This window comes from Nannobrachium achirus (genome assembly GCF_963921795.1).
Source record: "Nannobrachium achirus genome assembly, chromosome: 20".
In the NCBI taxonomy this organism is placed as follows: Eukaryota; Metazoa; Chordata; class Actinopteri; order Myctophiformes; family Myctophidae; genus Nannobrachium; species Nannobrachium achirus.
Window position 1 is genome coordinate 37,175,262 of NC_137827.1, and position 22,787 is coordinate 37,198,048.

At 41.8% G+C, this 22,787-nt stretch overlaps 1 protein-coding gene across 1 annotated transcript in view; it reads right to left on the reverse strand.

The window, feature by feature from the left end:
* paplna (papilin a, proteoglycan-like sulfated glycoprotein) overlaps window positions 1–20,291 on the reverse strand; it is a gene marked incomplete at both ends in the record, with an annotated part of 36,648 nt that extends 16,357 nt beyond the window's left edge. Inside the window, 13 exons of the mRNA XM_080751024.1 lie at window positions 107–283; window positions 1,027–1,231; window positions 3,755–3,820; window positions 4,251–4,377; window positions 4,632–4,755; window positions 5,101–5,273; window positions 5,502–5,582; window positions 5,831–5,954; window positions 7,304–7,434; window positions 8,872–8,974; window positions 9,085–9,145; window positions 19,560–19,663; window positions 20,241–20,291. Of these exons, the coding sequence (XP_080607150.1) occupies window positions 107–283; window positions 1,027–1,231; window positions 3,755–3,820; window positions 4,251–4,377; window positions 4,632–4,755; window positions 5,101–5,273; window positions 5,502–5,582; window positions 5,831–5,954; window positions 7,304–7,434; window positions 8,872–8,974; window positions 9,085–9,145; window positions 19,560–19,663; window positions 20,241–20,291 (1,527 nt within the window). The remainder of the gene's footprint in view (window positions 1–106; window positions 284–1,026; window positions 1,232–3,754; window positions 3,821–4,250; window positions 4,378–4,631; window positions 4,756–5,100; window positions 5,274–5,501; window positions 5,583–5,830; window positions 5,955–7,303; window positions 7,435–8,871; window positions 8,975–9,084; window positions 9,146–19,559; window positions 19,664–20,240) is intronic.
* Between the last annotated feature and the right edge of the window lie 2,496 nt (window positions 20,292–22,787).

The window sequence follows — 22,787 nt, forward strand, 5'->3', positions numbered from 1 at the left end:
GGATTCGAACTGGGAACCCTTCGTGCTCTAATAACGGTTTCTCTACCCCTGTGTATGTTTATCGTTGTCTCTTAACAGACGTGTGTACAGCATAATATTCACTCACCAAACCCCAATCTCCAACATGCCAGCTGATTTGAGTTGGGCAGGGAGTCATCTCGCATGGCTGGATGGAGGCCGGGCGGAATAAGCTGGCGCAAGAAGTCTCCTCCAGTTTCATTCCTCCAGAGCCCACACAGGTCACCTCCCTGGTCTGCTCTCCTGTTCCGCAGGTCACTGAGCACTGCACAGGTAATATTACACTTAATGCCAGACTTTTACATGTCAAGGACCCCTGAGGGTCCTTGGACCCATTGAGAACCTCTGCTACAGCCTTGTAGGTTACATTTGTCACAATTCCTCTTTAATGTTCTTAACTCATTTAGGATTTTTTTACTGTGTAGTGCAGCCGTCTTCAACATTTATCAGGCAAAGGACCCCTGAGAGATGAAGCAGGGACCAACACTACATATTGATAGAGATGTGCCGATTGATCAATGAGTGATCGCAATCGGCCAATAATGCCTCTATCGCTTTGAACGGTATCGGCTTTGCCTCTATCGTCTTTGCCAATCTACAAGCTAGATCAGCTATTTTCACAATATTTATCTGTGGGACTGAATGTAACCTCAGCTTCAACTCCTACAAGTTGAATTGGATACTAAAGGACCTCAGCCTGCAATCTCCTAATGTTTATATTTAATATACAATGTCAATGTTTTGTAAGAGGAATCATTAAATATATAAATGCTGCTACAGTAACACAATAAATAGAAGAATTTATGGATTTGACGCTGTGATCAGGAATATTCCAGTTGATCGGTGATCGGTATCGGCCCCAAAAATTGCAATCGGATTACAATTCATAGACTTGTTTGATAAAAATAACGTTGAAGAGCCCTGGTGTAGTGATTACATGCATTGGTGAGGGAAGGCATTCCTTGTATGACCAGGATCAGCTGAACTCAGCAGACCACAGTCACTCACCACAGTCCAACTTGCAACCCGGTACTCGGCACACTTCTGCATGTTGCAGGTCTGCAGAGAGGGAGGAGCCTGTGAGTAGGCGGCGCAAATGGCGTCCTCCACCACGCGGGGTCCTGAGCCGTCGCGGGAGACACACTGCACGCTGCGTACCTGGGAGCCTCCGCCGCACGTCACCGAGCAGGTGTTCCATTCGCCAGTTTGCCAGCTGGGATGAGCACCATGGAGTGGACGTTAGGTGACAGATCAAACATTGTTATTAGCAAAATATTGAGTTTCATTCCAAAATGAGATGCCTACATGTTAAAATCCTGCTAATTTAATGCCAAAGATTGTACAAATCCATTTGTAAACGCTTTGAAGTTAAATTAAAGGTGTAAGTGATATGTTTTGATTCAAACTAAAAGGTGAAAAGGTTTTGTGAAAAGATTAAAGCTCTATATTAACCATTGCTGTATTGTTTGTTCAATAACAGGGGTTTCTCTGTTAATAAACAGAAAATACATATACAGGTGGGTTGTCAATTTCACCCAATCAGCCTGTTTATTTCCCAGTTTATCAGTTTATCAGCTCCTGACTGTTTCAATTTTGTCCGCTCATTTGTTTGTGTCATCCAGTATTCTCTAAGAGTTGAAATTGGTATTCAGACCTGAACATTTTTTAAGCATTTTCTGTTTGCCAAAGAGCTGGAGAGAGATGGCGACCTCTAACACTCTATATCAATGGCTGTTATCAGAATATAGAGCTCTTTAACACAAAAGAAAATCACACACCTTTAACACTGATGATTGATTTTACAGTGTACAATTTCAAACCTTTGCCAAAGAACGATAACTGATTTTTACTGAAATGTCACAGTTGATGTGAATATGACATGTTACAACAAACGGTTGTAACACGCTGTGCCCAACAAGACATTTGCATGTAGTCTCAAGCACAAGTTAAAACAGTCACCCATCCAAGTCATGATCCATTCCCACACCAGCCAAGTCTGCTCCTGGTTAGTAACATATACTATTTTATAGAAGCAACAAGGATACATATTGTAGAGCAGACAACAATAATAGCATATATGGACAAACAAGTTCCAACTATTACAAATTCAATTCACTTCCTAACATACATACATACATACATCTTATCACAAGGATGTATGTGAAGTCAACCATCAATGGTCTGACATTTTTTGAAACCCATCTTTAAGCTGGGGACTAAATGCCTGATTTATATAGTTGCGTACCGGTGTCTGCCACTGAAAATAGCAGATGTACAAGCTCACAGTGCATAGCAGTGCAGTGAGTTGTGAGCTTGCAGATCGTCTATTTTCAGTGTGCGACACCTGCACGAAACTAAGTATAACTCAGGCTTGTGGGTGTAGTGATCTCAACTCGAGGTTCAAAGGCGTCTCAGATTTCTGAGAAGCGGCTGCATCAAAGTGAAGGACCAGGAAATACCACAGAGTCACTGGAGCCCCAGCTATTTACTACCAGGCCTCTGATGGTGCTGGTGCCTCCTTCCATGTCTGCCACACTACACCGCCATGATTAGAACTAAAATGATTAACTTGATTGTTTTTGCTAGATGCTGTGATTTATGCGTATTATACATTATTTTAACGATTATAATGATTAGCAGAACTACCGGTAAATTTTTTCATTGCTTTTTACTGGTAACAATTGTTTCTCCATAGCCAATATGTCAATGCCAATTATTCTAATTCTAGAAAGTTAATTCAATTACAATACACGATTATATGACATCACTTATGCAATGTGTAACTGTCTTTTTACTCAATGTGGATCTACTTAGGACCAGTGGTTGCCCAACAACCATTTCCCCCAAACATGCTGTCATCTCCACATGCAGCACCCATCACACAGTACTCTAGTATGTATACATCCCATCTCCTTTTGTTTATTTTGCTAAGCGAAATAATAGTTCAGCCATAATTTACCTTGTGGTCTCCCATCCTTGTAATGGCTGTAACAAGAGGTCATAACGACACAGCTCAAGACCCCTAGACGACTACATAACCCTTAACCCACAAACACCTCTCGTGTGCAGTTAACATTGACAACTACATTAATGGACACAGACAAGAGCACTTTATAGACTCAACTGGTTTGCTAAAGCAATCAGACAGCAGCCCAGCTCAGTGATCAGACGAGGGGGCCAGAGGTTAGAGGTGAAAAGTGAGGGAACCCCTTGAGGCAACTGGTGTCAAGTGGCCCCTTTCTGACTCTCAGGGACAAAGTGTTAAGTGCGTCTAACATAAAATGAGGGCATAAAACAGTTTAAAGGGGGATCTCTGAGCTGGACAGTTGCCCCAAGACTTTGTTCTCCTGACCCCAATGTGGAAGAACAGACTCTCATGCTAAAACACAGACACTAAGTGCTAAAGTCAAACACATCCGAGGAGGAAGACTATGTGCAGTTTAGGATTCAGAAGGTTTTTCAGTTTTTGAGCCAAAGTTATTGACTTAGATATTGACTGATTTCAGATCAACAACACGCATGACTTATGAGTAGCTCAGATTTCAATACTATTCCAAGACTATATAATAATAGAAGGCATGAATGTAAGAATGTGAATATACTGCATGGAAGCATGGTGTTGATGACTCAGAGCCTACTACATTTTGTTTATTGAGTAATGACATGGTTTCATAGATCTCCCCCAGTGTTTGAGGTGACACACAACTTCACTAAGACTCCACGAACCCTGGGTTACCTGAATATATAAGTTCTGGGTCTTTCTGAGGGCCTCCACAAGTGTGGTGGATACAGGTACGCCAGCCTTTTTAGACAGTCACAACAGGCCAACAAAGGTGAGAACTACACTGAGCAACAGCCAACGTTTGACACTTGCAAACACATAAACAGGTAGTGTCTGAAAAAAATGTCTGGATATATTATAACAAGTTATATAGTAATTGTACAGCCCAGACAATCAATCATGAAAACTTCATTTGATACACTTTAACTACACAAGTCTGGGTTTCCGTTCAAACAATATAGCATTGAGAAAAGTATATGAGTGAGAAATATATCTAACATATGTGACACAACAGTGTTTAACCGTGTTTTGTCACAGTATGCAACACAAAACCTTTACTTCCAATGGCTTTCATCTCCCTTAACTGAACAAAGATGAATCCGGTCTCCAGATGTGTTTGGGAAACCCACTCCTTATCAACTCATGATCTGTTAAGGACTTCCTGACTCACCTTTGAGTGGTTGGGCAGGGATGAGGGTTGCAGGTGCGGTTGTTGGCGGGTCGTGGCAGAGCGGCACAGAGGTAGTCAGGGTAGGCCTCATTATCAATGGCACAGAACACCAGACGAGACTGGTACCCTGACAAAGTATAAACAAGGGAGAGGACAGGTTGTAATATTATACACAGAATACTATATTATACAAAACGTAAATTAAATAACTGTCATATCCTCTAATGGAACATTATACATTTAGAAATCTCTAGTCATATGTAAATTACATTATAATGAAGCACATTTCCTTGGTTTAAGGAAAAAAGAAATTGGAGTATATTTTGTGTGTGTTATTGTGTCTCCTCTTCATTTTTATATTTCTTCTCCCATGACTCTGACCTGATCCACACTCCTTGCTGCAGGCAGTCCAGGAGCCAAAGCTCCAGTAGTATCCCTGTCTTGAGCGTCCATTAGGCAGGTAGTATTCATACTCCACACCCTGGTTTGGTTCCTGGCTGATCAGCTAATAGGACAGAGAATGCCATCATCACACTCTGGTTATATTGACTGAGGTCATTTACACAAACTGGTCAACATCGCCAACACTTACTATATCACAGGTATTACATTAATTAATATGATCAAGCAGGGAAGTCATCTATGAGCAAATGTTGAACCAGATATAATTCTTTCAGTGACACCAATTATAGTTCAATTACACAATTAAGATTTTCACAAGAGAACAAAACTGCACTCACAGTTTGAAGTCTAACTGCATATATATGAATAATTATGAAAATAATTCAACAAGACAAATAACAGCAGAGTAAAAGCAGGCATTCAAAACACACAGTCATACATGTCTTACCTCAATGACAAGGGGTTCGGTGGTGGGACCACGACCAATGATGGTCTCAGGGGTGTTGTCACCCTCAGGGCCACGCTGGTAGTACAGCATTGTGCCAGCGACAGGTGTCGCCCGTGTAAACTCAATCACCCAGTGACCATTCAGGTAGTACTCGCCACGCAGATTCTTGATAGCTAAAGAGACATTGGCATTGGCATTTCATTAAGTAATGAAAGGAAAATGCCTTCGCTAATCTTGTGTTTACCTCTCTGCTTGGTATTATTTATACTTTGTAATATTCTGGTATGGAGTGAAACTATATTTATAATTGTATATTCACTTTTCTTTTTCAAATAATAAACAGCTGCTCTCAAGGAGAGTCTACATAATGTGTCATGCTGTCAGGTCTTGCAAGGACTCACCCAGGTAGTTGCGTGTGGGAACCATTTCCCTGATGCTAATGGAGGTGGCTCCAACAGGGATGATAAACATTTGGTTGTAGCCTGTGATATAGAAGAGTTCATATTTGTGATAGGTGTTTCATAAAACAGTCCAAATTTACAGTAAGCAGTAAGCACTGTAATAGTCTGCCTGTGACTCATGTTTGTAATAATAAAAAACACAAGCATATTATATTTATATATTATTTCAGAACCCAACATGTAATGTTGTTCAAATTAGGTCAATCTACCAGAAATTATAAATACATTGAGAACAGAGAAAAATAAAATAAGTCTGTGGGTCTGTGTACCTGTAGGCAGGGTACGCTGGGAGAAGGTGTTCTTGACAAGAGAGCAAGACTGGCCATTGCCCCCACACTGCAGGCAGGGGTCCTCCTGCTGGGTAGACTCCAACATGTTGTCACATCCCAGACGCTGGGGGGGGGGGGGGGGGGGGGGGAGGGGGTCAAGAAAACAGGAGAACAAGCGTTGAGAGGAAGGCTTAAGAGGATGGAAAGAGCATTTAAAAAGGCTATCTAAAGTGGTAGACAGGCAAATACAAGCATAAACGTGGAAACAATAAGAATCTGTAAGTGCAAAGACAATATTTGCTACACGGGCATTCAAAGCTCAGACAAGCAAGATTAGGATCCAGGCCTGTATTAATATGGGTTTAAAAAGGTTTTTGTGAGAATGGATGATCTGGGGGAATGGAATGTGTTGTTCATGGGAGCAATCTGAAGACTAGGTGACAAAAACATGACACCGGAGGTTAAGCGCATCAAGGTATTTCCTAACAAAGAGGTTACTAGGATTTGGACTGTAGCCAGTCAAAACAGATGAAAACAACACTGTGTTAGAGGTTAAATGACTGAGGCATTCAAAACTACTAAAGGCCAACAGGTTGCTGCGATAATTATGTGAGAACTGAATGTGTTTGGACAAATGGAAAAGTGTTTGATATGCCACATACTGAAACTAATCTTTTATCCTGCTGGTAAGTCCTATTCACTGGGTCCATTCTGGTTAATACCAGTGTATTATGTGACATTTCATGAAAAGAACACGTAAGCACTGCTGCGTACAAAGGCAAAACAATCCAATCATGTGTATCTCGACTTCTTCTGGCCAGTCTGTGACATCAGTCGTCTGTCACATATCTAAAGTATGATGTATGACTCAAACTTTGGGCGAGGTTTCAGACTTTTGAGCCCCCTTGACTTCCATTATAAGAATAAAGTTACATGTTTAAAAAATATGTAAAAACAAATGGTCAAGCAGGTTTGTAAGATTAGCTCATAACAAACAGACAAACAAAAGGACACACACAGACCAACCATCTTGACTTATAGACAGCTAGACTACTGCAGAGCGATGACGTAAAAAAAAGTTGAGCAAATGAGATTACAAGAGTAAAGAAAGATGATGCTGTGTCTTTACTTCCTAAGAAAAGTCTCTTCTCTTTATATCAGATATCACATCTCATAACTATAATTTAAGTGTTAAATTAAAGTTATAATTATTAGGTGTGATATCTGTATGTTACATTTGAACATATCTTCCCAACAACTCTCTTGTGTTACAACATCTACTCTAATTTCATCAAATTTTATTTAATCTTATCCCCATCCATACAGACCCACGTAAATATCAGATCTCATGTCATACCATCCAGCAGCACGTCATCATCTCATCTGATCTCACACACCTCCCCTAATGTTACCTCATTATCTCATCTGAACTCAACTCACCCAATGATACCTCATCTCTTCCCACAGGCCTACCTTGCAGACTCCGTCCACACAGACATCCCTCCGTCCCGGATGGCAGGGTGTACCGTTGGCCACAGCGCTGCGGTGGCGGTAGAAGAAGTTCTCTCCTCTGGGTATGCAGTTAAGCTCACATGGGTTCTCTGCTGTTAAAGGATTAGAGACATATATCTTAATTTTCCTGGATTTGTATTCTCAAAAAAATCACCCAAACCAGTACATATACATGGTGTCCAACAACAGCTGGGGTCCTGTGCAGCACACTTCGGCAGTGTTCCCCTACAATTCTCAGATGGAACGTTCACAATGTGCCAATTGGTCCTGTTCCTATTTCACATTCATTTTCATTCTGTGCGGGCAGAGAAAGATTGGGTCTTTGAAGCCTCACACTAGACAATATTTATGAGCAACAAACAAAACTGTTCATAATCAAACCCGTGGTGGACTGCCATGAGAGCTAACCCAGGTAGACTCAGAGTAACTGATCCAGCTCTCATCAAAGCAGGATGATGGTGTAGACACTGGCTGTGCATGAGCGTGTGTGCGTGTGAAAGTGCATGTTTGTGAATCTCTGTGAGCCTCAATGATGAAACTACAGAGTGACCGGGAGGTGAAAAGAGATACTGCTATCCATTGAATATATAACTATGATCAGAGGCACACCATTTTTCAGTGGGTTCTTGTAAAAACTCTCACAATTTGTGTACTAAATAATGAACAATCCACCACAAATGGATGTTTTGTTTTGAAAATGACCACATTGTCTGATACTTCCACCCCACAACCCCTCACCCATGTAAAACCTCAACTGCATTGGTTGTGATTGGCTTGAATTTGACTGACTGAATTGGCTCCTAGCCACTTCCGTGAGGTTCCAAAAAAATCTGACCTCTGGTGTATTTCCCACTTTAAAATCTATTGACTCTGGGGTGTCATTTTGGACCCATTCCAACAGGTTCCATCTTTGAGGAGAGATGGGGTCTCTGAGGAGTGAGTTCAGCACCACGGACAGCGGCTAGTCCGTGGCCGACTGTTTGACCCGTTCGTACCCGTTCACCTACTCAATCAAGTGATATCATCTATGTCTGATTAGGAAGCGATGACACATGCGTTCTGATCTGCCTTGGGCAAAACAAGTTGAAGCCCTCCTCACAAAGATACACTCACTCTGCTCGGTGAAAGACTTTGGGCGTTAAGTAAAACACTCCACCTTTGACAGACTTTGGGCATTAAGTAAAACACTCCACCTTTGACGTTATGGTTTTCTGACTCTGTTTAATGGAATGTTAGCCCTCTCTTTCAGGCAACAAAGGTCGTTACCTCTGGAAATCCTTTGAAACCTCCTGAATTAGGAATAACTGATTTGTCATTTGGATGCCTCCCTGCCTTTGTTAACTTCCCTTAATAAAATACTTTATTGTACACAGTCAAATGTGTCAGCTCTCACCTGACCTACACAGAAAACAGTACTATATCACACAACCTGTAAGTGTCTGTGTGTAGTATATGTACATACATGAATTCAGGTTTATACCCTGAATTATCAGCCAAAACACCCCATTCCCTCCCGTTTAGTTACTCACCTCCATAGTAGGGGAGCCACTTGTAACGTTTTCCCTGGAAATCAGTTCCGTCAAACTGGGAGCACTGCTCCTCTCTGAAGTCTCTAGATCCCTCTGGACAGTCCTGTGTGGAAACAAACACATAATGGAGAGGTCAAGACTCAAGAGGGAGGAGGCTACGGGTGAATTGAGTACTGATGCATGCACACATGGAAATTGAGTCATGTTATTCACCTGGATGTTGCAGGAGCGGTAGGACTTCTCTGGTCCCACACAGTTGTGACCTCCATCAGTCCTATTATGAGAATGACAATTGAATAAGACATCTGAAATGGTTTGCTATTGTACTTTATCTGCACTTTTTACAATTCTGTAAATCTATACATTTTGCTTGGGTTGCTTGAGGAGTATTCCTCAGAGTTAAATAAACACTGCGGATTGGTTAGCAATATATATATAAGCAATATATATATATATATATATATATATATATATATATATATATATATATATATATATATATATACTGTATATATAACACTGCTCAAACTGTCCAAGAACATAGGGACGCATTTCTGAGTCAAATATGTGTTGTGATATTACTTTTGAATTGAAAACAGTGATGGAGAGTAATAATCAGCAATGAATAGCCAAACATTTTGGCATTTAACTGTGAGCCAGTCCTCCCCTCCAGCCCTAGCTCTGCAAAACATCATGTCCCCTGGGCACATATATGTTCCATCAGCCTGCAGATACTAAAACATGACAAAACATTCATTACACCAGTTCACCATGCCAAGCTCTACTGTAGTGCTTTTGGGAAATGTACACGTCAGTTCAATTAGTAACTTCTCTAAATATCAGATTTTCAATTGTTAAGTGCATACTTCCTAGTACATTTGTAATGAAGAATCACAATGATGATTTGCTAAATTGTTTTTTTTTTGTTATCAATTATTTTTATTTTCCATAACATGAAATTAGAGACATACATGTGAATAGAACAAGAAAAAGTAAAACATTAATCAAAAGAAAAATGCAATTAACAGACAAACAACACAAACAATAGCAAAACAAGAAAAGGAAAAGAAAACCCACCCACCCCCTTTCCCCGGACCAACACGGAATGTACAATAGTGCATGCCTGTGCTAGGCTGTTACCACTATATAGTGATTTCTTGAATCATAGCCTTAAGCTTATCTGCAATGTCCGACCACATATTAATGTTTTCTTCTTTTGCTCCGTGTAACCTTGCTATCGACTGCTCTAAATATACTATATCTAGAAAGGTTAAGGCCCACTGGCGAAACGTTAACGTATGAGGAGGTTTCCACCGCGTAGCTACCATCCTCTTCGCCGCCGTTAATCCAGCAAAGAAGATGCGCTTGCGTATATTGTTTAGTTGCAACTGTGAGACGTCATTTAATAAAAATAAAGAAGGAGAAGATATGATATTAATACTAAAAATAGTTGAAAGTTTTGAGGCAACCATATTCCAGAATGACGACACATTTGGGCATTCCCAAACCATGTGAAGGAAGGTACCAATACTATTTGAGGCGCAGAGAGTGCAGTTGGGATTATTCAAAATCCTCATAGCACATAGTCTGCGGGGAGTTAAATAAGTCCGATGAACAAAATTTAAATGAATTTGTTGATGGTCTGGATTTCTAGAAGATAGCCTAATGTTAGACCATACTGTGTCCCAACAAAAGTCAGGGTCCAAATTTGGTACATCATTCCTCCAAACAGTATCAACAGATAGGGGCCCATAACTACAGTCTAATAAAAAACCATAGAGGGTGGAAACCAAACCTCTTGTTCTGTTACCATCACAGATAAACTCATGGAAGGGGTGCAATCTAAGGGGAGCTTGCCATGGGACCCCATAGGTCCTCATGGACGTTCTCAGTTGGAAGTAGAAAAAAAGGGTATTTCCAGGCAGATTGAAGATGTCACACAAATCTCGAAAAGGTCGTAAACCATTTCTATCAAATAAGTCCCCTAATGTACGAATCCCCTTAGCCCTCCACCTTGGAAAGCGAATGGGGCGATCCTCGATTAAAAGTCTTTGATTATTGAACACTGGGGAAAATAAGTTCCATTTACAATCAATCTTACACATCTTTTCAGCTGCTCTCCATACTGCCACTAAATGAGAAATGATAGGTCCAAAGCGAACTTTGCATTGATGTGTAGTTATGTTTGAATAGATAAGATCTCTCAATTCAACAGGCTGCACTAAACTCTCCTCAAGCTCTCTCCAAGAAACCTTACTTGCTGGGTTAAACCAATTTAAAAGGGGGCGGAGCGTGAAGGCCCAATAATAAAATTTAAAGTTGGGCAATGAAAGGCCGCCATCATCTCTAGCACGTTGTAATAGAGAAAGTTTAAGACGAGGGCGTTTCCCTTTCCACACAAACTTAGATATCGAGGAGTGAAGCTTATTCCAGTATTGCGGCGGTGGTGGCAAAGGGAGCATAGAGCTTACAAAGTTAACCCTAGGAAGAACATTCATCTTTATGATTGAAACTCGAGCTTGGAGAGAGTTGGGCAAAGATGACCATCTATCTAAATCAAGACAAATCTTATTTAGAGTGTCACCATAGTTGTTCTTAACAATAGCCTGAAGAGAGGGGAAAATATCTATGCCAAGATATTTGAATTGGCTTACTACTGGGATTATGGGCGGCAGGATAGCAGATCTCATCTGATCATTTAGAGGTAGAAGGGCTGACTTCGTCCAATTAATTTTGTAGCCGGAAATGGAACTGAACTGATCAAAGATTTGAAGGACGTGAGTAATTGACTGTGGTGCATTCTCAATGAACAGTAGAATATCGTCAGCATATAGGGAAATGCGATGCTGTGTGTTGTTAATCGAAATAGGAGTAATATCTGCAGACTGACGCACTGTCTGAGCCAAGGGTTCGAGTGAAAGTGCGAAAAGGAGAGGACTAAGGGGACAACCCTGCCTCGAAGATCTGCCAATCGTGAATAGCGGCGAACAGATCTTACCGGTTAGGACCATCGCTGACGGATTAGAATAAAGTACTTTAACAAAATGTATGAATGAAGCACCAAATCCCATTTTATCTAGTACAGCCCACAGGTAAGACCATTCCAGACGATCAAATGCTTTCATCGCATCGAGCGACAACACTGCGGCGGGGGTCCTCAGCTCCTTAGCCCTATCGATGATATGCAATAGTCGTCTAGCATTATCAGAGGCTAGTCTAGTTCCTATGAAACCTGTCTGATCACAGTGTACTAAGGTGGTCATAAAACCCTGCAAGCGACGCGCAAGCACCTTAGCAAAAACTTTTAGATCAGAATTCAAAAGTGAAAGCGGTCTATAGCTTGCGCAATCTGTGGGATCCTTGTTCTTCTTCAACAATAATGATATAATAGCTACATTCACATCCCTGGAGAAAGAGCCACTTTCAATTGCATATCGAAACATGTCTAGCATCAGCTGACCTAGATCTTCCCAAAAGATGGCATAAAGTTCAGGGGGTATCCCATCCAAACCAGGCGACTTGCCCCTACGCATTGCGAGCACAGCTTCCTGTAATTCCGCTAGATGGAGCGGTCTATCTAAGGCTTCCGCATCCGCCTCGCTAAGGGTTGGTAACTGTATGTTGGATAAAAAATTATTGCATACTGCATCATCGTGAATGACCTCGGAGGTGTAGAGCTCATCATAAAAAGCACGAAACGTGGCATTGACCTCTTTGGGTTCTGTAACCATGGCTCCCGTTGTTGATTTGACACTAACAATATCAGAAAAATGCTCATTGGATCTAAGACGTAAAGCCAGTAAGTGACTGGGTCTTGCACTATTAAAATAGTAGTTTTGCCTTGTGCGTTTCATTTGAAATTCTGAGCGGCACTTGAGAATGGAGTTAATTTCTTTCTTAACTAGCTCCCTCTGGGTTGCTGTACTAACATCAAAGTTATTTTGGAGAGAATTATCCAAAGTAGAAAACCGAGATTCCAATTCCACCAGTTTGGCTGACCTTAATTTTCTCTGAGTGGACGCATAGAGGGTTGTATTACTCCTGATAAAGCCTTTAATTGCATCCCAAAGAATTCTGGGATCCTCAACTGAGCCTGTATTGATATTTATAAATTCACGCAAACCAGTTTGAAACTGAGCTACAAATGCCGCATCGCGCAGCAGTGTGGTGTTAAACCGCCATCTAGGAGCTCTATCTATAACCTGTTTCAGTGAAGCAACACACAGCACCGCCTTGTGATCCGAGAGTGACATTGGGAGCAACTCTACCTTGGCAATTTTATGAAACAAGCTAACAGGGGCAAAAACGTAATCGATCCTAGAGAATGAAGCATGCCTACCCGACAGAAAAGAAAAATCTCTAACCGTTGGGTTCATTAAACGCCAGATGTCGAGTAAGCCAGTTGAGTTTGCCCAAGCACGTAGTTCTGCAGACGCTAGTGCTTGTTCTCTGCTTTCTACCCCAGTGGATCTATCTAGGTTATGTTGCCATGTTGCATTGAAGTCAGCACCAACAATGATTTTGAAATCCGTCAGTTCCAATAAGGTTTTAGTTAGTAATTTGTAAAACTCTTTGTCTAAAACATTTGGAGCATACACAGAGACTAGTGCTAGCATTTTACCCTCCAAGCGGATTTTAGCAACAGCTATCCTCCCGTCACTGTCAGACCAATCACCCAAAAAATCCAACCTAAGGTTACGTCTAGCCAATATGGCTACTCCCTTGGTTTTGGAAGAAGCAGCTGAAAAGGCTAAAACACGATAATGTTTATTAGCCAATCGGTTGGAATGCTCTTTTAAAAGATGAGACTCCTGTATAAATGCAAAGTCAATTGATTTAGATCGCAAAACCCCCAAAATGCTGGTTCGCTTATGCGGTATATTCGCTCCCCTTACATTGAAACTTAGAAATTTATATTCTGTCATAATTGTGGTTCAAACCATACGCACAGCAAGCACAGTAGAACATTTTAGAATTTCCTAGTTGGTCCCTCACAACAAACCTTCCCAACAGAAAAACAAAACAACCCCAAAAGGAACAGAAAGGAAAAAGCAACATCAAACGAACATAAAAAAACACATAACATTGAAGCTTGAGGGGGAAAACCCCATTAGCATCAGAGTGCACAAAAACAGTTCCCCACCCCATCAACCTATTAGTCAACCTTCATTTCACTCTGTCAGAGAGTGCAAACAAGTAACTGCCCAAAAGTAACCATACATTGCCCTCTGGTGGTTATGTAAATATATAACAGATCACCAAAGTAAAAACAACAACAACAAAAAAGTGCCTTCTTGTGGCTGAATAGCTCTCAAACATTCCATCCGCTCAAATTATGATCAATCTCCCCACTTCATATCACTTAAATAAATGAGAATGGTATGTTAACATTTCTAGTAAAGAAGGGGGAGAGAAAAAAGAAAAGAATAAAGGGGAAAAAAAATGAGGGGACTATAACAACTGTAATAATAATAATCAGTCCAGCATTAGGCCCACTTAGAATGTGATAAAGCCCTATAAGCCACGTTAATGCAAATAACCAAACACTTGTGACAGATAAGTGGAAATAAGGCTGTCACCACGACAAGGCACTAATATAATATTAATAATAAAAATAAATAAAAAAGGAAAACAGTGTATATGATATAAAAAATATATGCACTTATATGTAGTTAGAAATAGAAATTAAAAGCACATCCGGGGGGCCATATGCAGCAAAGCACACACAGTGTTAATGCATACTGCGCCACATACAGCCCCCCCCATGCATCCATGCATACAAACCACAATTACTAATTAGAAGGAAAAAAAAAGAAAGAAAAGAAAAGTCTGTATACATAAGTATTTACATAAAACACAGTTATGTATGATCAGGAAACCATATACAACACAGCACACATAATGCATACTGCGCCATATACAGCTCCCTGTACATGCCCAAAAGGCCAGTGCAAACTTAGATAAATGTCAATCTTATTAGTTAAGTCTGTTTCCGTCTTAAACAGTAAACTACCATACTTCAAACAGTGAACCTACCCAATCACGACTACAAAATAAATATCCCAATACAGAGCTCCCCTCTCCCCCCATCAAGAAATTAACATTTTAGAAGACAACAAGTAAAGTAGGTAAATAACTACCCCCCCCCCCCCCCCCAGACAACGGATCCACAAGCACGTAGAGCCAACGCGCCACGAGATCGTACATCCGCCAGCAAAAAAAGGAAAAAAAGAACGAGTCAATGAGCCAGGGAGAGAGAGAGAGAGAGGAGAAGCAGAGATAGGTAGAGAGACATAGAGAAAGGGCGGGAGAGCGAGTGGTCTCTGGAACCGCGGAGCCTTCACAATTTAGACCATATTATTTATATCTGTTTCACCTTAAACAGTAGGCTACATTACTCAATACAAAGGCCAAAGCCCAGTCTCGCCCTCCTACCCGAGAAAGTAGCGTTTTAGGAGGCATAAACGAACCATAAACTAACAACCAACATAGCCGCCATTACCTAACAGAAAGAGAGAGAGAGAGAGAGAGAGAGACACACACACACACACACACACACACACACAGCGAGAGAGAGAGAGCCATAGAGAGAGAGAGAGAGAGAGAGAGAGAGAGAGAGAGAGAGAGAGAGAGGGAAAGCCGAGATAGATAGAGAGACATAGAGGGAAGACGAGAGAGAGAGCAGGCTCCGCACCACGACACGGAACACGTTAGACAAAGCTTAACAGAGAGAGATAAAACCCTCTAGACCTATATAGTAAGCAGCACAACGCTCAATAAGAGCAAAGAAAAGGAATACAATAATAACAAGAACAATGTCCATTATATTCAAACAAAAAAGACAGTGAATTATGCTTATAGCTTTAGCAGCCCCAAATCCCCTCTCCTTGCGGTAACCTAAATTAAAACGAGTAACACCCATCTGCTTACAGATCTTGTTAAAAAATAAAATATATCTTATTCTTCAATACAAATAAAATAGGTATTATGAAACGAAACACTTGAAAACACAACGTCAAGTCAGATGATGAGTCCAAAACAATAAGTAGGCTTACATTAACAACTCACCCTTTGGGGAGGAGGAGGAGGAGAGAGTGAGGAAAGAAAGACGCTGCGTAAAAGTCATCTCCAAAGTCCCAGCCAGCTTACCAACAGTCCATTAAAGGCAAAAGGATATCACATCGGCAGAATGTGTTTGAAAGCACGCGATCACGAAAGCAAAAGTGTCCCTGGTAAAAGTTAGTTCTCTGTAACTGTCGTCTCATCATCCTGCGTAGCTAGAGTCTCGTCCGCAGCACCTGGAGTCTTGAACTTATCCTTGCAAAAGGCCAGAGCTTCCTTGGGTGAGTTGAAAGTAGAAGTCGCCTCATCCACGGTTATCCAGAATTTGCTCGGGTGCCTTATTCCGTATTTAACTCCTTCCGCGGTGATGGAACGTAGGAATTCCTTTACTGGCCCGAAAGCTGCCCTTCTCTTTGATGTTTCAGCAGACCAGTCGGGGAAAATATACACCTTTTTGCCATTGTATGTCAGTTGGCCTGCTTTCCTGGAGAGCTGGAGTATGCGTTCCTTTACCCGGAAAAAATGGATCCTTGCCAGGAAAGCCCTTGGTTTATCAGAACGTGGATTGCCGGTCCGATGAGCACGATCCACCTCCGGGGGGGAGTCGGGAAACTCGTCGGGGAATGTTTTCTGCAAAAAAGACTGGATAAAGGCCACTGGGTCAGCCTTTTCTAGCCCAGGAGAGATCCCAATCACTCTTATGTTGTTCCTACGACTCCGGTCTTCTGCTATGACGAGCTTCTCCTCCAGATTAGCACATCTTCTCTCCAATTCAGTGATACACATCTGCAAACTGTCCATGGAGGAACCAAAGTTCTCAATGGCCTCCCCATGTTCAGCCACGGTCGTGTTCAGCGTGGCGACTGCAGGACGCAGCTCCTTTCCGAAGTCATCAATCTTCTTCAGTAATTTCTTCTCCAAGCCAAGCATCATGGGTTGAATAAAACCATCCATAAACTCTTTCAGTGATTCCTTGAGGACCTCGCGCAGCATGCTCTTTGTAACCGGAGCGTCAGCGTCGCCCTGCATTGCGCCGGCCATGTTGTCAGCGTTTGCGGTCGGAGACCTGGTACTCCTCGACCTCGTGTTAATCGTATTCGGCATGAAACACGAAACAACTGCAAAAACAGACGCTCACCAGTGTTTTGGGCGTTTAAAGTCTCAAAAGAACTATAAAGGCAGTAAAAAATGGGCTTAAAAAATGTGAAAACTATGCACCTCCACAGAGCTCAACAAACGCGTCCTACTCGGTCGCCATCTTGTCGGAACTCCGATTTGCTAAATTGTTGAGGCAAAAGGCCAGACGACTCAAGGTGAGAAATCACTGCTTTGTTTTCCGCTGGAGGCAGGCAACTCAATCTGTGTTTAACTTATTTCTGTCCCAAATAATATTAAAAGTTTCCTCCTGTAACGCATGCATCTGTCAAATGATCTTCTAGTTGCCTGCATTATTAACATGTCATATACCTGATGAGAGCATTATTGTCTTGTGACTAATCAGCCAGACGAAACTAAACATAGACAGGACCAGGCACCATTCCCACTCTCATTCTTACTCATAGTTTGTCAGAAAATGACCTCAGTTCCCGTGTGAGTGACAGACTAACTGGATGACTAATTGGGCATCAGGGCATGTCAGAAACAGACTATTCTCCAGCCTCTCAGAAACAGTGCCAGCAGGAATATTGTAGTGGGATCAACTCCAGTCATATTTATAGGATTATTTACGAGGATTACAAGGACTAAATACATTCTTTTATCGCCTGTCTTCACTAATGTTTACTTTAAATAAATGTGCATGAAGCATTCAGACACCTCATGAATCGTTGTCATTGTACACACATGGACCATGCCTTGTTTGTCCCACAAGTATTGCTCACAGTGAGAGAGAAAAAAAAATATATATTGACCAAAACAAATTGCTTAAGTAGCAATATGCTGATGGACTCCACTCTATGCTATGAGGGCTGATGGGGGCTGCTGGGGAAACTGAACAACAGGGACATTTCTAGCAAATAGACCCCATGGACCGTCATTTGGGATCAATATACTGTAAGTAGGAAAATTAGCATATATGTTATTTAGCGCAGAGTTGTCCTTTAAGGTGTGCTTTCACACGAACCCAAAGAACCCATATAGTATGTCCTCCAAGTACATACCAAGTTATGAACTATGTTCAGAACTGTGCTTGAGCATGTTTGCAGTCTCTCCTTCCAGTGGGAATAACCCATATTCTCAAAACATATTATTAAGAGGCACACGCACACTGTCATTCTTTATTTCAAAACGCAAAGTAGTTTGACAAAGTAATGCAACATACTAATATAGTGGCATCCGAACAATGAAGTGATTTATCTGTGCTCCCACTGCTCTATAGTTTTTTTTAGCATATGTATGTGTGTGTGTGTGTGTGTGTGTGTGTGTGTGTGTGTGTGTGTGTGTGTGTGTGTGTGTGTGTGTGTGTGTGTGTGTGTGTGTGTGCGTGCGTGCATCATGGCGTGCATGCGTGCAAGCATGTGCCTGCGCCGTGCGTGTGTGTGCGCGAGTGCGCAAGTGTGTGTGTGTGTGTGTGTGTGTGTGTGTGTGTGTGTGTGTGTGTGTGTGTGTGTGTGTGTGTGTGTGTGTGTGTGTGTGTGTGTATGCACGCCATGTGTATGGCTTTAGTTTGGAGGAGTTATTATGCCAATCTTGGGAAGGGTGACCCTCAATGGGAGTGGTGCAGAGGAGAAGTTCACAATTTTCTGCCTCATAAATGCATATCACATCATGGAATTGCAAGAGGGAACATGCCTCCTGGATTCCAGCAGTATGATTTATGAACAGAACTCTTACTACCAGAGTTGGCCCAGGACAACCTGGTCTTCACTCTATATCCTATTTATTTAGATGCTCTGGAATTTCAGGGCAATTAAAGGCAAACATAACACCGGGTTACATTGAACAGGTCATAATAGCGTAGGATAAAGAAATACATAGATCATCTGATTTTAGTTGAACTGATTCCTTCTCAGCCTTTGCCTTTAAGAGTTTTAACCTGTCCAAACCAAACCTTCAACCCATCCCCTTTAGCTGTCAACGCCCAGCTCAGATCAGTGCTTTTCATGCTAAACAACCACTCCCAGTAATCAGTTCTGGATGTAAGACAAGCCCACTTCCCGTGAACCTTTTCACTGCCAAGAAAACGCACAATATAATTCTGAACCTCTCAATTAGCTGCATTCTTCGAAGAAATCTGTGTAGTCAGGAACCTCACAATAAAAAATAAACTTGAGGTATGCGTGTGTATGTGTGTGTGTGTGTGTGTGTGTGTGTGTGTGTGCGTGCGTGTGTGTGTTTGTGTGCGTGTGCGTGTGCATGTGTGTGGTGTGTGTGTGTGTGTGTGTGTGTGTGTGTGTGTGTGTGTGTGTGTGTGTGTGTGTGTGTGTGTGTGTGTGTGTGTGTGTGTGGTGGAATACCTTGGTTGGTGTGTGCATGCGTGCGTGCGTGTGCATGACATATTTGTGAATATTTGAGTATTCACATGCATGTGGATGAGCACTGGCCTGTGTTCTGCTACTTGTAAGTACAGTACATGAATATACAGTGTGTGGGGATATCAAAGCAGAGGTTAAGAGACATTTTCTGACCTCACAGTGATGCAGCGTCTTGTCCTCACAGTCACACCACTGCCACAGCTTCGACTGCACTCTCCATATGGACCCCACGCCTCCCAGTAGTCTCCATTGGGTACCTGATAGACAAACATTTTAGAGCTAAATTAAAAGAGATTACACTTCAAGCTCCATCACATTCTGAGAACAAACATCAATGACTAGAAAAGGTGTTGAGGCAGGAGCCAGCTGAATTATGTTTTGTGTGATATAAAATACGACTTTGCTTATAGACAATGTATCACAGGTGGATTCAATTCAAAAGCTGACTCAGAATGGACCAGGCAAGGGTTAAGGAATCTTAACCTTCATAGAAAGAAAGCGAGTGAGATAAATGACAGACAGAGGGAGAGACAAGTGAAAGAGAAACACAGAAGAGAAAGAGAAAGAGAGGGAGCGGTGTGTCATTACAGCATCAGCCCAGAAGCATCAACAAAAGTTGAATCCGCTACACAGTAAAATCCTCAGTGTTGATTTAACTGAGAGTGTACAGATGTAACCGAATGGACACTGCTGGGTCTATTTCGGTTACATTTGTACTGGATCAATAAACACTGTGAGAGGTTTACTGTGTAGCTGGGAGTTTTTAGTTTTGTACACATTTTCCCAGCATCCAGCATTCTCTGGTGCAGTCATTCACACTGAAGGGATGTTTACCATAAGAGCTGGAACCAGGAACAGCTGAAGGACTGCCAGAGGCGCCAACATCTTCATTGTTCACTGGAAAGAAACGAAACACCAACAGTTAGTCATTATGACTATTATAGGCCCTTATGCTGTACATTAGGCAACCTTTCAGTATGCAAGCCAGGACAACAACTCTGTTGACAGGAACACCCGGGGGTAAAAATATGACATTGCCCAATAACTGCAGAATTCAGAGTATTCATTTAAAGGGGAAAACCACCCATTTTCAATATCGAACTATGTCATTCATATACCTTAGAGGAGTTGGAAATAAAAAAAGAGTTCCCCCTCTTCTGTGTTGTCTAGAACTGGAGGATTGATTCTGGGGATGGATTGCAAAGTAGCCTACACCGGTGTGATGTCATCACGGAGTGATTTGCAGTACAAACCCCCAAATCAATCCTCCGGGTTTCCACACAACCCCTCTAAGGTATATTAATGACATAGTTCAATATTTGGCATTTTGGCATTTGGCAAAAAATAGCAGATTTGTGACGAATTGTGAGATTGTACTGTAGATCGGCCATTTAAACAAAGATATTTAATGCAGAGGGAAACAAGTAGTTGACCAAGTATTGAGCCCTGGGGACCCCTCAATGAAGTACATAGGGTTTTAAGTGTTATCTTTTTCTTTTTTTCTTTTTGTGTGAGGGAGGGTAGATTTATTCTTATGCTTTATTTCAGATAGTTGAGTGAAGAGAGAGATGCAGGAAACACAGGAAAAAGTAGGGTTGTGACATGCAGAAAAAAGGTCTGGCCGGCCAGGAATTGAGCCAGGGACTTATTGTTGGGCAAACACTGCCTCTGGTTATAAACCCGCGACATATACATACTGGAACCCTGATTGGTCCCTCACTACTTCAGAGGGAGCAAAATCCAATCACAAATGAGCGGTACCAGACCAAATCTGCAGAGTGCACCTTTTCGTCTGGTTTCCAGGCTACAACCACGCAGCTATTGGGTCACCCTGCATAAGTGGTTAACTCTGAGTTATATTTTGAGTGCCCTTATGGCATAACCAGTTAGTGTGCATGTACCACATAATTGCATTGCAGGTTCCACTTAACATGAAATTCAAAATGTGTCACACGTTACCCTCTCTCTACCTTCTATTTCCTCTCTCTCTCTGTCTGTCTCTATGTCTCTGTGTCTCTCTTTCTCTCTCTCTCTCTCTCTCTCTCTCTGTCTGTCTCATCTGTTATAGCTTCAACAGTGATTTATAATAGAGAGTAAAGGTTAATTCCCAGGGAACCATTGCCCTGTATTGTATATCCTAGGCACAAAGACACAGCAAAGTTTGAAATGCCAGCTGTCTAGAAGGATAGAGCACTGGTAGATTCATACAATTTGACGCTATCAGTCCTTGACATTTCGCCAAACAACACCCAAGCCCCCCAATCAGCCTTTGCAGTTCCAAGCAGTTGTTCTGACAGTAGGACGAGAGTTTTTAGAGTTTGTTTTGGACCAGGGGATTTTCCCTGAGAAAAACAAGGGGGCAAGAATGGATGCGCCTGCCAAGACACCAGAGCATTTCATCTGCAGTCGAGGACACTGAAGTCAGTCACAAAGCTGCATGTGCCAGAGAAGTAGAGGGTTGGAGGGACAGGCTGTGACCAAGTTTTTTGTCCACACTGATCTGACTGGTCCATGTGACTGGACAAGTCATGGTTGGTGAGTCTCATTGTAGCTACTCAAACCACTATTCTCTCTCAGCAGAGCATGTAGGCTACAATTGTTCACTGCTCTGCAGAAGACCTAGCCTGTGGCTGTGTGGAATGGACATGAACCTGTGAATTTCAGATTCCTGGATGGAAGCTATGTATGCTCATACACACAGAATAGATGGATGCATGCACATGCATACAACACAGACACACACACACACTTGGGGCAACCGAAATGATCTGTCACTTTATATATCTGCATCAATTCAAAGTTAAAATTATAATTAGGCTATTTAGCCTTTGAGTAGTTAACTAATTACATCAGCTCGCATGGGTATATGACCAAATAAAAACTTTAGAGGCCACTGTGTAAGCCTTTATAACCACAATCACACTAAACCACTGGCACTGGCCACTGGGCAACACATAGGCCTACAGATGCTACAGGCACGTTTGTCTGTGTTGCTGTGTCGACTTTGTGTGGAAACAAATAACGAATGTTTTTTTTTTTTTTTTAATAAAGGCTAATTATAACAAAGTTAGTTTTGCAACTTCTGTTCGCTCCCAAATCAAAATGTAATCCAATAAATAAGCCTACAATAACACAACGTAATAAAGCAATAAGAACTCACCCAGTAAAAGGTTTAGACGCGTTTCTTAGAACTCCAAACACCTGGTGAAATCCTCGCCCCGGGCAGCAATCAAACGAGAGTTTGATTTGTCTATTTCTGTGAGCTCAGCTCAGCGTCCTGTTCTAAAGAAGCGCTCCCTCCGCTGTGTGTGAGTCGCCTTTGTAAAGTTGAGCCCCCTTCCTTTGCCCTCGCTCGTTTCCAGCAGTAAATTGACAAGAGGA